The sequence below is a fragment of the Myodes glareolus genome, chromosome 17 (assembly GCF_982192425.1).
Source record: "Myodes glareolus chromosome 17, mMyoGla1.1, whole genome shotgun sequence".
Classification (NCBI taxonomy): Eukaryota; Metazoa; Chordata; class Mammalia; order Rodentia; family Cricetidae; genus Myodes; species Myodes glareolus.
In genome coordinates this window covers 53,540,289-53,557,678 of record NC_142042.1, presented here as the reverse complement: position 1 = coordinate 53,557,678, position 17,390 = coordinate 53,540,289, and the positions used below count along the sequence as shown (strand labels likewise).

At 37.6% G+C, this 17,390-nt stretch overlaps 1 protein-coding gene across 6 annotated transcripts in view; it reads left to right on the top strand.

Annotated features, from left to right (window-relative positions):
• The window catches only part of Ptpn22 (protein tyrosine phosphatase non-receptor type 22), a 53,448-nt gene extending 37,795 nt beyond the window's left edge, over positions 1 to 15,653 (top strand). For 5 of the 6 annotated variants that reach the window (XM_048442267.3, XM_048442264.3, XM_048442266.3 and 2 more), the window contains 5 exons: positions 5,408 to 5,485; positions 5,985 to 6,097; positions 7,572 to 7,602; positions 13,029 to 13,106; positions 15,361 to 15,653. In XM_048442267.3, the coding sequence (XP_048298224.3) occupies positions 5,408 to 5,485; positions 5,985 to 6,097; positions 7,572 to 7,602; positions 13,029 to 13,106; positions 15,361 to 15,425 (365 nt within the window). In that variant the 3' untranslated portion in view covers positions 15,426 to 15,653. Of the gene's footprint in view, positions 1 to 5,407; positions 5,486 to 5,984; positions 6,098 to 7,571; positions 7,603 to 13,028; positions 13,107 to 15,360 lie in introns of those variants that run through there. The other variant, XR_007233646.3, reaches the window with a different exon arrangement.
• The last annotated feature ends 1,737 nt before the right edge of the window (positions 15,654 to 17,390 follow it).

Sequence of the window (17,390 nt, the reverse complement as noted above, 5' to 3'; positions counted from 1 at the left end):
AAAAGAAATTTACTAATCCAGGCATGGTGATGCATGTCCTTAATCCCAACACTTGGGAGGTAGAACTGGAGGATCTGTAAGCTTGAAGCTAGCCGTCTACAAAGCTAGTTCCAGGACAGCTGACAGTATTACACAGAGAAAACCTGTCTTGGAAAAACATGGGCTGGAAGGATGGCTTACCAGTTACGAGCACTAGTTGCTCTTTTAGAGCTCCTGAGTTCAACTCCCAGCAACTGCATAACAAATGGCTTCTCACAACCATCTATGATGGATATAATGCCGTCTTCTGGCCTGCAAGCATGTATGCAGACAGAGAACTCATACAAAAGAAATAGATAAATAAACGAGCCTTTAAAATAAATTTAATTAAAAATCAATAACATTTCCAGTTCATAGATTATACTGTTGTTAACATAATGATTCCAAACAATTATTTCTTACCACTTAATACATTTTTAAAATTCTATTTTGCATGTGGGTGTTTTGCCTGCATTTATGCCTGAGCACCACATGTTTCTGCACTCAAGGAAGCCAGAAGTGAATGTTGGAGGCCCTGGATCTTGAATTACAAAAGGTTGTAAGATGCCGTGTGGGTGTTGGGAATTGAACCTATATCCTCTGGAAGAGCAATCAGTGCTCTTAACTGTACCCACTTTTAAAAAACTTGTTATTACTCATTTTTCCCCTGAGTTTTGTTGATAGTATATACTAAAAAACTGGGTAACATCTACTGGGTATGCATAGGTACTTCATAAACATTAGCACAGACTGCAATTGTCATCATATTTACTCATATTATCATATTACTAAAATATACATATATAGGTACTATATTGTGGATATTAAAAAGCATGAGATTTTGAAGCAGTCTATATCTACTAAAAAGTACCAAAACATATAACCTTAATTAAAGAATATACTTTCTGGGGCCGGGTATGGTGGTACATGCCTTAACCCCAGCATTTTGGAGGTGAAGTCAGGCATATCTCTGTGAGTTCAAATCTAACCTGGCCTATATAATGAATATTAGTCTTGAAAACAAACAAAACAAAACAATCAATAAACAAAACAAAAACAAACAAACGAACAAAAACAAAAACTAGCAAAATACTTTCTGAGACAGATATGGTGGCTCACATAATAACCCTAGCACCTGGGAAGCTGCAGCAGAACTGCCAAAAGTTCAAGCTGCCATTGATTATAGATTAAGACCCTGTCTCAATAAAACAGCAAAAATACATGTGTTTGAGACTGGAGAGATTGGGGCTTAGTAAGTAAAGGCACTGGCTGCTCCTCTGGAGAACTCAGGTTTGGTTCTTAGCACCCACATGATGGCTCATAATTATCCATAACTCTAGCTTCAGGGGATTTGGTTCCCTCTTCTGATCTTTGCAGGTACCAGGCACACACGTGTTACACATACATATATGCAGGCTGTCTTCGTCACTGTTTTGTTTCTGTGAAGAGGCACCATGACCAAGCAATTCTTACACAAGAAAGTATTTAATTGGGGGGTTATTTATAGTTTCGGAGGATTAGTATGTTGTGATGGAGAAAGCATGGTGGGAACATGGTGTCACCTATATACTAGAGCTGAGAGCTACATCCTGATCTATAGGCAGTGGGGGCGCGGGAGGAGGAAAAGAGGGAAGGAGATGGAGGGGAGAATCTCACTGGGCCTGGCCTGGGCTTTTGAAACCTTGAAGTCCAGCCCTAATGACCCACCACCCAACAAAGCCACACCCCCATCAATAAGGCCATACCTCCTAATCCATCTTAAACAGTTCTTCAACTGGGGACTAAGGATGTAAATATATGAATGGATGGAGGGTCACCCATTTATTCAAACACAGGCAAAGCACTCATATCCATAAAATATTTTTAAAAATACATATTCTTTAAATTGTTGATTTTCTCATTTGTAAAATGGAGTTGGTGTGTGTGTGTGTGTGTGTGTGTGAGTATACTGAGATAATGCATTTAAAGCTTGTAGCACAATGTCACCAAATAGACCTCATTAAATAAATATTAAATATTAAATAATTTCCAAGTGTTAGGATAAGCAGAATATGTAGGAAAAATCACTACTTTTTTTTTTTGAGACAAGTTTAGCCATGCAGCAGCTCAGACTGGCCTTAAACTTTGTCCTCCTTGCTCAGCTTCCCGAGTGCCAGAATTACAAGTGTACGCTACTATGTCTAGTTTAAAAGTCCTACTTAATGCTTATACTGAAGTTAGGTGGATAACATATACCTGTGTCGAATCATTGATTGATTATGTGACACTAATTCAAATCAACAGGACTCTGGAAAAATAGGATGGTATTACTGGAGTGGTTAGGAAAGGCTTTACTCAGCAAAAAAAAGATCTTCGAGAATTTAGAGGAAAAAAGGAATTATGGAAGTAATGACAAGCCTAATACGATTCAAAGAAACATAACATGCAAAGAAATCATGAGTAGGTTATTTGTTTTACAGTGCTGAGATCAAATTCAGGGCTTCATACATGTTAGGTAAGTGTTCTACCACTGAGCTCCTCCCCCTGCTAGTGACTAGGTTATTCTCATTGCAACAGAGGTTCAGCTTTAAAATACAGAAGATAAATTTAGATAAAGTGCAGTAAGGTTTTGAAGATAGTCAGAAGAAATATCCAGAAGGTAAAAATCCATGAAGACAGTGAGGTGGTGGGCCGTGGCTGCAGGCTGGCTCACTAAACACCTTGGGACCAAGCCTCCACCTCACAGAGCATCACAAGGCCAGTCCTCCTACTCTGTCTGGACTAGAGAACTCTAGGAACACTGAGGCTGCAGAGATTCTCCCCTCTTGTAAATGGCATAGAACCTACTAGAGCTGGAGGGCAGTAAGAACTTCATTTTTACGTCAGCATAGCTGTGCCAGCAATTTACTCCCTAACTGTCTCAAGCTTTCGTTGTTACGATTTATATCATGATGGACTGGACCCTGAAATTATGAGCCAAAATAAACCCTTTCTCTGTTAAAAGCAAGCAAGCAAGCAAGCAAATTAGTGGTTGCCAGGGCTAGGGGCAAAGGAGAGGAGGGAGACAGTAATGGTGTAGAGCTTCCTTTCATGCTGATGCACTGTTCTGGAATTAGACAGCGATGACGATTGTGCAGTGCTATAAGTGCACTGTTACAGATGAGAAATCTTATGTGTACTTTCCCAGATTCCCTAAGCTAGGCAGAGGAAGACAAACCTAATACAGACAATAACAACATTGTAGATTCTTTCTCTGGGAGCACTTAAGATGAAATGATATTTCAGGAAAACATCCACAAAGATATTGCTAACAATTTACTTCTCAGAATATTCCCTAACAGCAAACGGAAAGATCACGAACTGCCTTGAAGTGTTTATCAAATAGTTACTGGGTTAGGTACTGGAAATCAGTACTATACAGCACATAAGAAATAAACGACAATACTCACATCATAGGTGAACTTTACAGCTTCAAAATACTATGTCCAGGGCTGTCGAGATAGCTCAGAAGATAAAAGTGCTTGCCTTGCAAACTTGATGACCAGACTTCAATCCCTGTAACCCACACAAAAAGATGGATATGACCGTGGAGATGGTTGTGGTAAGGGCACTTGCCACCAAGCATGGCAACTTGAGTTGGGTGTACGCAGTAGACGTAGACAACTAACTTCCATAAGTTATCCTCGACACGCACACTGTAGTATGTGTGTGCCCCCGTAAAGGTTAAAATTTATAAACCCAGATGTGGTAATACCACATCTATAATCCCAGCACACCTATCAGGAGATGAGAGGTAGAGGTGGGAAGATCACCTGGGAGCTTGAAGGCAGGTAAGCCAGGAGTGCCAAGCTCGGTGGAAACAGAGAGACCTTGTCTGAAACCAGGTGGGAAGACAACTTCAGAAAACTGTCTTTTGTTACATGTGTACTATGACACACATGCACATACACACAAGCATGTCCATGCACACACACCTGTGGCTAATGACAGGTGAAACTCTAATGCTTTCATTTTCAGAATGTACTAATATATTGTATAACAACACTTAAGTGCTATAAGAATTTATGTCAGCAGAACATTTTGTATTTTAGGTGTTTACATCATGGGAAAATTACTCATTATTTAAAATTAAGAAAAATTTCAAACATGTACCTAGTTTCTAGCATGTACCATCATTACGTTGATAAGTTGTCCTGATAGTATCTGATTTCCAGATTACATTGTTTTTCTCCAGCTATCTCAGAAACGGCTTTTCAGCCGGACATTTTAATGGTAACACACGCCTTTGATCCCAGCACTTGAGAGGATCTCTCTGTGAGTTACAGGACAGCCTGGTCTACATAGTGCACTCCAGGACAACTAGGACCACATAGTAAAACTATCGAAAAACAAAAATCCTCTTATAGTCAGCTTATAGTCAGCTTACTTGAATCTAGAGTCAAACAAAATCTATATATTGCATTTTTGTTTCTTTTAATATCTGTAACAGTGCTTCCTTTTTGCAATTTCTAGCAGTGTTCATTTGCTGAAGAGAATGGATTACTGGTCCTTCATGACCAGTAATTGTATTCCCATGTCTAATTTAACATGTGCCTTTATCCTCTAGACCTTCCTGTAAAATATACTAGGTCAGAACCTTTTAAAATCAGTCCGTCCCCAGTTTCTTTGGAAGAAGACATCTCTGAGTTCGCGTTTGATGAGTCATGGGCTCCTTGGTCAGCAGAGCAGGACTACACTTTCGCAGCTCTGGTCATCATTCAGATAATTCCTTTTACATGGTGTGACAGTCATTCCATTGTTACTGTGTCCACCCCGAGAGATGGAGACCCTGGAGGGCAGTAAACAATCTTTGTGGCAGCTGGACACGGGGACGCACACCTGGAATCCTATGGTCACACCCTTTTTGGTGGTTGTGATGGTTACTTTTCCAGGATCTGTGATCCTCTAGGAAGCAGGCCTCCAGGCATACCTGATTTGGCTAGCCTTTCGACACACTTGTGAGGAACTGTCTTGATTAGATGAGGAGAGACGACCCACCGCAGGAGTGGTTAGCATCATTCTCTGGGATTGGGTCCTGGACTGAATAACAAAACCTCCAGCTGAGTGGAACCAGCACTCAGCACTCCCTACCTTCCGACCTTGTGTGCAGTGTGGCCAGCTGAGCTTGAGCCCCACCCCCAGGACTACCCCCCATGAATTTATATACACTGGACCTGTGAGTCAACATAAACAACCCCTTTCCTTAAGTAGCTTTTGCCAGGTGTGTTGTCATGGCGACAGGAAAACTAACCAAGACAGTGGTTGCACGCTAAAATGGACTGAGAACAAAAATTACAGACACAAAACATGTTCTGACCTGACTTTTAATTGGTGGATTTCTTTGCTTTGCTATATACTTTTCTTATTACAGATCTACATCAAGATGATTCTCCTCCACCTCCACTCCCAGAAAGAACTCTGGAGTCCTTCTTTCTTGCTGATGAAGACTGTAAGTTGGCATTACTTTCCAAAAAACTTATACAGTAAAATGTTGAAAGGTTTAAAGTAAGATAAGTGTGGTGGTGCATGCCTATAATCTCAGTCCTGGAGAGGCGAAGACAAGAGCATCAGGAGTTCAAGGTCATCCTTAGCCATATTGTTTAAGGACATCCTAAGCTGTTTGAGACCCTGTCTCCTAAAAACATAGACAAGGCTGGATATGGTGATGGGCTAGGAGGCAGAGACAGATCTCTGTGAGTTTTTTAGACTCTGCCTAAAAGAACCCAAAACAACGAAGTTAAATACAATAAGTCCTCCATGGAAAGGTATAAAGAATGAGTAAATAAAAGAATAAATTTTAAAGCCTACAATATATAATGAAAATGATACCTAAGAAGTCAAAACATATAGGTCAAGCTTGAATATGCACCTATATTTAAGTCATAGGCTTTAGAAAATAAACAACAAAACGCTTTTCTTTCTTTCCTCTTTCCTTTTTCTTTCTTAAGGTTTGCAGGTCCGACCCGTAGAAACTTACTCTACTGGTTTTCCTGAGACCTCGGAGAACTCAACATCTTCACAAACATCAAAGACCCCTGGAAAAGGTTTCACAAGGAGCAAGGTAAGACTAGAGATTTAGAAAACAACCCAGAGTTTCCCTTACTACAGGTTTCCCCTCCATAGCATTAAGACTGCAAATTATATTAAGCACCTTTATTAAACTGAGTTTTGATCTCAGTCAAAATTAATAGAAAGCAAATCTATGCAATGAATGAGAGTTAGTACAGTGACATGTTAGAATATTAAAATAAATGTATTATCTACAGAGAAAGTTCAGGAATAGGTCCACATATGTGTAGGGATTTAGTACATTATGGTGTGTCTCAAATTAAGGGATAAAGATGGATAGTTTCGTAATTGTTAATGGTTGAGAGTGTAGCTCAATTAGTAGACTGCTTGCCTAAAGCATGCCTGAAACTTGGGAGTTTGACCCAGCATGGTGCATAACTGTAATACTCAAATCCCAATATTTGGGAGGTGGAGACAGGAGGACCAGAAGTTCAAGGCTGGGATACATGACACCACATCTCAGAAAAATTGTTGGTCTAAATAAGTAATAATGTAGAAAAAAATAGGATCTACAATTCATATCAACACCAGGATAAAGTCTAGGTAGCTAAAAGATTCAAAAGATTAAAATGTTAAGTAATATACATAAACCTACTATACAGGACTGGAGAGATAGAGATTAAGAGCACCGACTGCTCTTCCAGAGGATCTGAGTTCAATTCCCAACACCCACATGGAGGATCTTAACTGTCTCTAACTCCAGTTCCAGAGGATCTGATGCCAGGCATATACATGGTGCATAGACATACATGTAGGAAAACCTCTACACACATAAAATAATAAATCAATCTAATTTTTTAAAAAAGAAATCTAAAAATGAAATGAAAAATAGTCTCCTCAAAGGACTCAACAATAACTATTTTAAAACTCTTAAGTTACAAAAGTACTTTTTGGTAAGATAATTTTGTAACTCTGGAGTATGACTGGCCTTTGTAACTGTAACACTCCAGAGGCCTTAAGAAAAAAGATAAACACTTTCCACCAGATGAAACAAAAAATGTCTCCATAGTGAAGGAAAGTTACTTAAAAATCAAAGCTAAAGACCAAACTGGAGAGAAAAATGCCTGTAACTGGCACTGTAGTCAGGGCTATTGTCTAATATATGATGAACTGCTCGAAATCCATAAGTATAAAGTAAAAATGGGCAAAAAGTACATGACTGCAAAGCAAAGCAATCCCCAGAAGCTGTCGTCAGCTCCAGAATACTCCAGTAAAGGGAGAGATGGCCTGTCGTCATGACCCCTGGCATTGTTTCTAGATATTACTATGGTACATATGGTAAGATAGCAAGATAGAATCAAGTGGTGATTTTGTATTGAATTAAGATGTAAGATGAAAAAAATAATTGCATTTTTATGGCTATTATTCAGGAAACTTAGTTCTGTTAAGTCTGTATTTTTAGTTGACTGAAGCATTTTGAACTTTATAAGAAAACATTAACTTTCCCTCTTTCTTCACTTTTATAGAGTTTAAAGATTTTCAGAAATATGAAAAAAAGTAAGTTCATTTGTACTTATTTTTTCAAATGTATCCAAAACTTCTGAAATTACACAATTTTTGGTATAATCAGCCTATGAAAGAAGTTAACAATATCATTCCCAAACAGAACTGTGGGTTGGAGCGACCACCCAGGCCTTGACTTTGCTGCAGGCTAATGTCGGGAAGGGGTTTCTGTTTACAGACAGAATTATAATTACTACAATGCTTGGAATTTTCTACCCATACCAAGATGCTTAGATATAAATGTTATTTAAAACCCTTAGCCGTCTAACCTGAGATTCATTTTTTCTGAGCACAGTAACAGCTAAGCATATTGTGAAACAAATGTGTTGGTTTAATGAAACAAGCGAAGCACTGACTCGGTTCCTTTTTTACATGGATTACAAGCAGTAAAAGTCTGTTGCTTACTAGTTTGCTGTTTTGTAATGAAAATAAAAACCCACGAGCTCTTTAAACTCTTTGAATTCTCTTAGCCACCTTATTTACAATTACAAGGTCTATAAAACATGATGATATGACTCTTAGAAATTTGATCCACTCGGTTAGTCAGGAAGGACTAAATTGTTGATATTATTCTGATACAGTAGGAGGGACAAAGAGCACCAAGGAAACTTGGAAAGCAAACCTCAGGTGGATAGTGGAGTGCTGCTTCACCCTTCTCGGCTTGTCCTTTATTTTTTCATCCATAAAGTTTATAACCTCAGTAGTCTGCCATCATTACGATCATACTTGACCTCTGAGATCATCTTTTAAACACCATAGCTAACGTCTGGTTGGGAAATATGCCTTCCCCCTAGAATTAGTCAAGAATGACTTTAACATTTCAAAAGGAAATTACAGTAACTGGGGAAGTGATGTAGACACAGACAAGCAAGGGACTGACTTGTACACTCAGCCAGAAGTTTATTGGCTTATTTAGGAAACACTCACTTTCTTTCTCTAGATATAACAATATTTTGAGGAGATCAAAGAAACAGTAACTTCAGGTAGATTTATGTTGGCATATCTTTGGAGTATGGTGGGAGAATGAGCCTTCTTTTTTATGTAAAAACTCTCAGGGCATCCTCTAAATATAGGCTAGCTTGTATTTTGGTTTTTCAGCTACTTTGAGTCTATATTCTTTGGCTGCTAAGAACTGTATCAAGTCCTCAAATTGACCCTGGAGTTTAGACCTGCATTAGCTTAGACTGGTATACCTGTCCTCCACCCCGTCCAGATACTCAGGACTGAAGAATTCCCTATGTTCTTTCCCAATCTGGATCTCTCATTGGTCTGAGGTTAAGTTTTTAAATGAAAATAGCATTTTTATCTGTTACTTTAAGCTAGCATTTCTATCTGCTTTTTTCTTTATTTCTATGAATAGTTTTTTGAATGCCTGCTCTAGGCCAGAGATTGTGGAAGGCACCTGGTGTATGGTGGTCAACAAGATAATACTGGCTGGCTCTTAGGATTTTGTGCAACTTAAGTCTAGTGAAGGATTCAAAAATTAAGCAAGTGAACTCCCAAGCACATACATAATAACATGATGGATGCTATTAAAGGAAACAAGGGTAATGGTGAAAGAATGAAAAAAGTAAGGTTAGTTGATCATTTTACTACTCTGTTCTTTAGGAGGCCTGACACCCAGCTCCCAAATCAACCATATGGAGTCTTATTCTTTTTTTTAAAAAAATATTTATTTATTTATTATGTATACAGTATTCTGTCTGTGTGTATGCCTGCAGGCCAGAAGAGGGCACCAGACCCCATTACAGATGGTTGTGAGCCACCATGTGGTTGCTGGGAATTGAACTCAGGACCTTTGGAAGAGCAGGCAATGCTCTTAACCTCTGAGCCATCTCTCCAGCCCCTGGAGTCTTATTCTTTCTTATGAATGCCCAGCCTTAGCTTGGCTTGTTTCTTGCCAGCTTTTCTTAAATTATCATGTCTATCTTTTGCCTCTGGGCTTTCATCTTTCTATACACTTTTCTTTACTTCTTTCTCTGTGGCTTTCTGTGTAGCGGGGTAACTGGCCCCTGAAGTCCTCTTCCTCCTCTTCCTCTTTCTCCTCCCCCTCCTCTTCTTTTTTGCTCCCCTTTCTCTTTTTCTCCTTCTATTTATTCTCTCTGCCTTCCAGTCCTGCCTATTCTCTCTCCTGCCTATTAACTGGCTATTCAGCCCTTTATTAGACCAATCAAATGTTTTAGACAGGCAACGTAACACACCTTCACAGAGTTAAACAAGTGTAACATAAAGGAATACATCTTTGCATCATTAAACAAATGTTCCACAGCATAAACAAATGTAACACATCTTAAACCAACATTCTACAACAGTAAAGGGAGGCTGGAAAGACAGGAGAGAAGTAGTTACACTCTTATTGGTCTTGCTAAGTAGAGTTTAAGTGCAATGAGACACCATAGAGGGCTTAGACAGAGATGTTATGCAATCTGTTTTTATCCTGGTTGCTGTATGGAGAGTGACAAAAATGGAACTTGCCAACCATGATGCCCACTTTGAGCAGAAAAAATTTCAAGTAAATTTTGTTACTCTGTATGTGCGCACGTGCTCGTGAGCATGCACACATACATGCATGTATCATAGGGTGGGGGCACATGCCTCAACTTGTTCAGAGGACAACTTTGTAGAGTTGTTTTTTCCCTTCTACCTTTACGTGATTTCCAGGGAACAAGCTCAGGTCCTCAGACTTACTTGGCAAACTCCTTTACCAGATGAGCCCTAGTGAGACATTGTAATTGCTCAGAAATACTACTGTTGCAACTCATAGAATGTCCAGTTTAGGCTAACTGGAGCATAAGCAAAACTAACCGTATTGTAACTAAGAATTCAAGTAATTCATGAAGTAGTTAACCTCTCATTCCGTATTGCTTTGTGTCATCCTTGTATGTGTATTTGTGTTTGCCTGTGTACACACATCTACACACATGTGTGGTCTGAGGTTGATATCGGGCATCGTCCTCAACCATGTATCTACTTTACTTTTGAGGTAGGATTTTTCACTGAATTTAGAGTTTACCAATTGACTATATTAGCTGGTCAGCAAGCCCCAAGGATCCTGCTGTCTTTATTTCCCACACGCTGGGATTATAGGCACATGACTGCCATGGCTTGCTTTTTTCCTGGGTGTTGGATAGCTGAACACAATGCCTCATGCTAGCTCATCAAGCACTTAACCAAATGAGCCATCCCTCTACCCCAGCTTTGTTTCATTTATAAGCTTATTCATAGGCAGATTTTTTTAAACCATGTGGTTTCAGGCTTCTGATGGAAAAAATTAGTTTCTTCCTGGTTGCTTAAGCAACAGTCTGATGACCAGTGAAAACTGGTCTGATGGTGGACTGGTTCATTTGCGTCTGCCTGAATCAACTCTTACCAGTATATTTAACATCCCAATTAGGCAGGATAATGTGTCTTATATTTAGCCACATAGTTCTATACGGTCACTGATTACTTAGTAATGAGATAAGACCATGCCAATGTACCAGCAATGGAAGTCAGCCCAAGTTATTAGTCTTTTCGTTCTTCTGTAAGTAGAAATAGGTCCACTTGATGAGTGGAAACTGAAAATTGGGGAGGAAGTAAAGGAAAAAAATTAAGCTGTTTTATCTGGAGAATACACATTGAGCAGGCAGCATAAAAATAACTTGAGACAAGCCACAGGTAAAACAACAGTTCCCTCTAATATACATTTGCTGAATCTTTGCTGCATTTGTTAAAAAAAGAAAAAGAGAGGAAAGAGAAAAGAAACAGTGATCTTCTTAGGGACAAATATATTCTCTCAGTTCACATGTAGAGACTATTCTCGTTCTTCCCCATCCCATCTTCATCCAATGTGCTCCTGTCTATCCTCAGTTCCCAGCCCAGGTCTTGACACACAGTACTAAGTAAGTATGCACTTAACTGGAAACGACTGAAATCTACTGTGTGTTCTAGTGATTACTACTCAAGTATCCTCCAGAAAAAAAATGTTCTAGATGTTTCTAGAAGCCTAATATTACATATTTATGTATAAACACATACATGCAGTTCTCACATTGCATCTTGAAATGCTTGAAATGTTAAGAATAAACAAAAGAGACTATGTAGTAATTTCTCCTTACTTACAAGTTGTTTCAGAGAAAGTTTCCAAAACCTGAGAAATCTTTATTCCTGTAAGACAAGGCACGTATAAAATGTAGATCCAGTTTTACAGAATTCTTTTTAAAACTTGGTAGAAACTGGTACATATTTATATTAAGGTGTTAGGAACACACACACCTTTTTAGGCCTACACATATTAAACAGAAAACCAAGAAACATAACAATGACTTTGGGAGGCTATGGTCCGAACTTAGAATTATCTATGCGAAAAAATTTGCTGGAATGCAAGAAAGATCTTTAGGAGTAGAGGACAATATAAGAGAAACCTCAGCTTGCCACAGATGAACTAGTGTGAGATGTGGAAAGCATACTATGAACTGATCAGAGGACAAAGATAAATTCCAAAGCTGAATGTGAATTTTCTTTTGGGCCACTGTAGCACGAATTCTATTAGTTCTTAATGAATACCCAGAGTCAGAATTAGAATTCCCGCTATAGGCCACCAACCAGATCCCAAATCATGACACAGAGACGTGTCATTAGCGATGAATGCTCGGTCTTTATCTTAGCTCTTGTTTTAATCCATTTCTCTTTATCTATGTTTTGCCTCAGGACTTTTAACCTTTCTTTCATTCTGTATATCTTACTTTCCTGTTTCCTCCTTGTCTGGCTAGCTACTGCCTGGATTCTGGCCCCAAATGTCTCCCTCTCTTTCTACCCCATTCTCTCTTCTCTCTCATTCCTCAAGCCTAGATTTCTTTTTAAATTATTCTCTCTGCCCACCAGTTTTGCCTATCCCTCTACTGCCTAACTATTGGCCATTCAGCTTTTTATTAGACCAATCCTGTGCCTTAGGCCGGCAAGGTGAAACAGTAACACATCTCTACATAATTAAGCAAATGCAGTGTAATCAAATGCAACACCCCTTTACATAGTTAGAGTAATATTCCACACCACCATTCCTTTGACACATTTCCTTACATTTTGTGTCTTGTTATATAATCTGTTTGCAAATGAAGTAAATCTTGCTTGGCATGGCTATTCTGGCTTGTAATCACTGTAGTTGGGACACTGAGGCAGGAGTACCACCACAAGTTCAAGGCCAGCCTGGGTTACATAATGAGTTCAGGCCTACAGACTGAGAGCTTTCCCTCTCCCTATCTTACTTATAATATAAAAATATAATTTCAACCATTTGGAACATGTTTAATATGATACTGATATATTTATTTTGGAGTATTGCTTGGGAGTAAATGTTTAATTTCAATAATCATGCAAACAAATAAATGGTAATCTAAATCTGTTGTCATTCACTACCCAACATAATTTTCTTCTGATTACAGGTGTTTGTAATTCTTCCCCACCAAGCAAGCCAGCAGAATGTGTTCAGCCAAAAAATTCCAGCTCCTTTCTGAATTTTGGTATGTGTATTATTTTATAGCATTGTTTAAAATTTATATAAATTGGTGTTGGAGAGATGGTTCAGTGAATTAAGAGTACTGGATACTCTTTCAGAGGACCCAAGTTCAATTCTAAGGTGGTTCACAACTGTCTTTAACTCCAGTTCCAGAGGAGCTGGTGATGCCCTCTGTTGGTTTCTGAAGGCACTGCAAACATAGTGCACAGACATACATGGAGGCAAAACATCAATATACACAGAATAAATTAATTTTAAAGATTGTAGGAAGATCAGAAAATGTAATACTGCTAGGTAGACATACAATTGCCCAAATATAATTTTACTTCAGAGGAAGAAGCAGAAAACAAAGGAGCAATTTCTGTCATTATAGTCCTTGTCTAATCTGAGAAAATACTTACTAGAAATGCCCTATTACTCTATAATTATGCTTTATAGTTAACACTATAAAATTTGGTCTATATTTCTTTAGCTCAAGATTTCAGTTGTTACAATTTAAAAGTTAAGATTTACATAAAATTAGTTAAAAACATTCATATGGAACATTGTATGAACTGTGAAAAAAATGCAACTTTGCCTTGATTACAAAAGTTTTCTGCTTTCTCCTTTTCCCTGAATCCCTTGAGTAATGTATGGACCATCTGACTTTACATTGCTGTGGCTCTCGCATAAAACCTTACCTGCATCCACGTTGCTTCTTCTCAAACATGCCTAGATTTCAACAGTTTGTGTACTTATATTTCATTTTTCCTTTAATAACAGCAATATAAGTTATAAGATCATGTTATTAAAATATTTCAGTTGCTCTGATGATGCACACCTGTAACTGCAGTTGAGGCAGGAGGATCATGACTTCAGGACCAGGCTGGGCTTGCATTTCTATCTCAGTTTTTCCCCTAAGTTGAAATTAAAAAAGCATGTGATTCATGTTTACTTTTCCTGAATTGACCCATATAGAGAAAACAGCAGTGTAAATCTGTTCTAAAGTGTTAAGAATTGGATAGCAAATCAGGTCAAATATAGGCATCTGAAATTTTAGTTGTTCTAAGCAGTCACATTTCATGTCCTCACCCCTCTTTCCAGTATCCTTGGCTACAGTTAAGGTGCTTGTGCTAAGGAGATGGTTTTCAGGTGTGAACTATTTAACCTGAATATTTTTCCTTCTCTTTTATCTTCAGTGGAGTGACATGTATATGAAATAGGCTCTGTAGACCTCTTCCAACATGTAAAATCACTAGTTAATAAACATCTTCTTTCAGGTTTCTTTCAACTCTGGCATACAGTGTGTGTGTGTGTGTGTGTGTGTGTCTTGCTATGTATTTCAGGCTGGCCTTGAACTTGTGATCCTCCTATCTTAACCTCCTGTGTGTTTGGATTACTGGCAGTTGTCCCCATATCTAGCCTACTCTAGTTTTGTTTTTAGGCGTAAACTTAGTCACACATGTAAACAGTTACTAGGAAAGGTGATGACAGTAAATATTATGAATATCTTAATGTTTCATTTTCTGCTCTCACTTTAAGTTTCAAACCCTTCTATTTTTCAATTTAAGGCACCAATGCTACGTGTAAGATGTTTGAAAATCTACCACAATCAAAGGAAAAGACAAATAAATGTCACCAGTCTGAATTTCTTTCTGAAAACACCTACTAATAGCCTTTATTTTATGTGAAACTTTTTATTCTTTCTTGGAGGCAAGGGAAGTACATTTCAGGAAGTGAAGTAATTAAAACTTACTTAACAACTATTTCTTTCAGGATTGTTTTATATTTTCCAAGTTTTGGAAACATATTTTAGTAGACTCAGAAATTTCTGTGGCTGCATAGATATAGAACTTGATTTAATAACAGCACATAAATAAGTGCTTAATTTTATAAAAATGAAATCTGTCATCCATGGTGGGTAAATAAAACAGATAAACAATGTTATGTACTCAGTTATTGAAGGCTACTATAATCATGTTTTTTCATACAATTATTACCATTAGTTAATTGTAAGTGGTCTAAATTTAAATATTAGTAGTATTTGGGTTGGAGGTGTGGTCCAGTGGCAGAGTAATTGCCTTAGCATATAACAAGGCCATTAGTTTGATCTCTAGTATAGCAAAAAGAATATTCTATTTAATTTAAATTTTAATTACTATAATGCCTTTCCAGACTATTATTAAATTGATCAATGTTGTATTCTAAAATCCAAGTATTCATTTCCACATTTCCACATAAAAGCACTTATTTTCATTCAATTTTTTTTTTGTCTCCAGGTTTTGGAAATCGTTTTTCAAAACCCAAAGGACCAAGGAACCCACCATCAACTTGGAATATTTAATATACCACTGAATTTATAAGAATATTGGCTGCATATGTGTCTACAAATAAAACTATTAGAATACTGCTATAATAATAATATTAATAATAATATCAATAATGAAGATATAGTGTGTGAATAGCTTTCAGAAGGGAAGCTATATGTAAAAAACTTCCAACAACCTTGTATTTTCATATGCTTGACATTTAGTTGGGAAGTGTCAATAAAGTTTATCACTTACGTTTCAAACTGGATTTATTTTTCGCTTTTGGAAGTTATTCTATTTTATTTTATAATTTATTTTTATTTCATATGCATTTGTGTTTTGCCTGCATGTATAACTGTGTGAAGATGTCAGATCCCCTGAAACTGGAGTTAGCTCAGGTCGTTATGAGCTGCCTGCCATGTGGGTGCTTGGAGTTGAACCTGGATCCTCCAGAAGAGCAGCCAATGGTCTTAACTGTTGAAAATCTCTCCAGTCCCTCTATTTTACTTTCTCCAGAAATATCAAGTTTTGTTTTGAGATGATGTCTTTTTATGTTAATCTTGACTCTTTAAGGTAATCTTCCTGTCTTAGCCTCTGGAGGGCTAGGATTAAAGGCACACAGTCAAGCCCTGCACAAGCATTCATTTTAATATAGGCCTGTAAGAATTTGATATTAACTAAAGTTCTCTTTATAAAATATTTTTATGTGTACAAGTTACAAGTGTTTTTGCTTGCATGTATGGATAGATACCACCTATGTGTAGTGCACACTGAGGCCAGGAGAGGGAGGTAGATCCCCTTGAACTGGAATTACAGGTGGTGCTTTGCTTCGTGGGTTCTGAGAACTGAACCAGTGTCCTTGCAGAGTTGTAAGTGCTCATAATCGTCTGAGCCGTCTCTCCAACCCTTCTCCATTGCCTTCATAGCAAACTTCTTCTTTTTTAATAGACAAGGTCTTGCTGTGCGGCCCCAGGCTGGCCTCAAACTAATGGTTCTCCTACTTCAACCTGAAGAATGCTGACATTACAGGTGTGCTCCATCATGACTGCCTAAATGTTTTATTTAAAAAACAAAAGAAAAACAAAACAAAACACCCTTGCCTTGTGTTTGCAGCACAAAATTACTGCTGTGGCAATGACTGTTCCCAGGATATTATTTCTGTCTAAATGGAGTATACCTCCCCCACCTTCCCAAATGTGGAAAAGAAATATTAAAGAGAATGATGTACAAATAATGGCAGTGATCATTTTTATATTGCTATAACGGTGTTCAACTATATTCCACGTAAGTTTTTTCAAATTCTACAAAAATAATCAACAGCAGTTACTTTTCGCTAGCACTTTAAACTTTAAAATTATTTTGAATTCTTTTTTGATAGTGTTTTCTTCATAGAAAATGCCCCATATAAACCTGTACAATTTATGTTCATAATTATTTAAAGGTACTGGTAGTTTGAAAATGTATTTCTGTAGGACTATGGATTCCCCCAAGTAAATTTCAAATATACCTTTCTACAGTAAATAAGTTAATGGATATTGCTTTAAAAGATTCACTTTACTTTTCCATTCAATTGGATATTTTTACTTAAGAAAATACAACCTAGCAATAGTGTTATTTGTGCTTTAATACTTTTCGTTAGGAAACTCAATGCTAGGACTAACTGAAAGGTATTGCTACTTGCTCATTGTAGTACAATGCATACCCAGTAGGTGTTCAAGAACGCTATTTTAAGCTATAACTTTTACTGCAGAAGTTCCCTCAGCCTAAGTTACTTCTTTGGGAACTAGCGTTAAACCGTAGAGCTTCTTATATGCTTAGTATATCATTGTAGCCAATTGTTAAATAAGATTTCTGAGGAAGCACTATTTTCTGACGAACAGTGACAATCTTTTAAGTGTTGTCAGCTTGACAAAGCTTTTCCACATTTGCAAATTTATATTTATGGCTTGAAAAAAAATTAAACGATTTCTACCGAGAACTTTTCGTTAAGTATAGTTGTA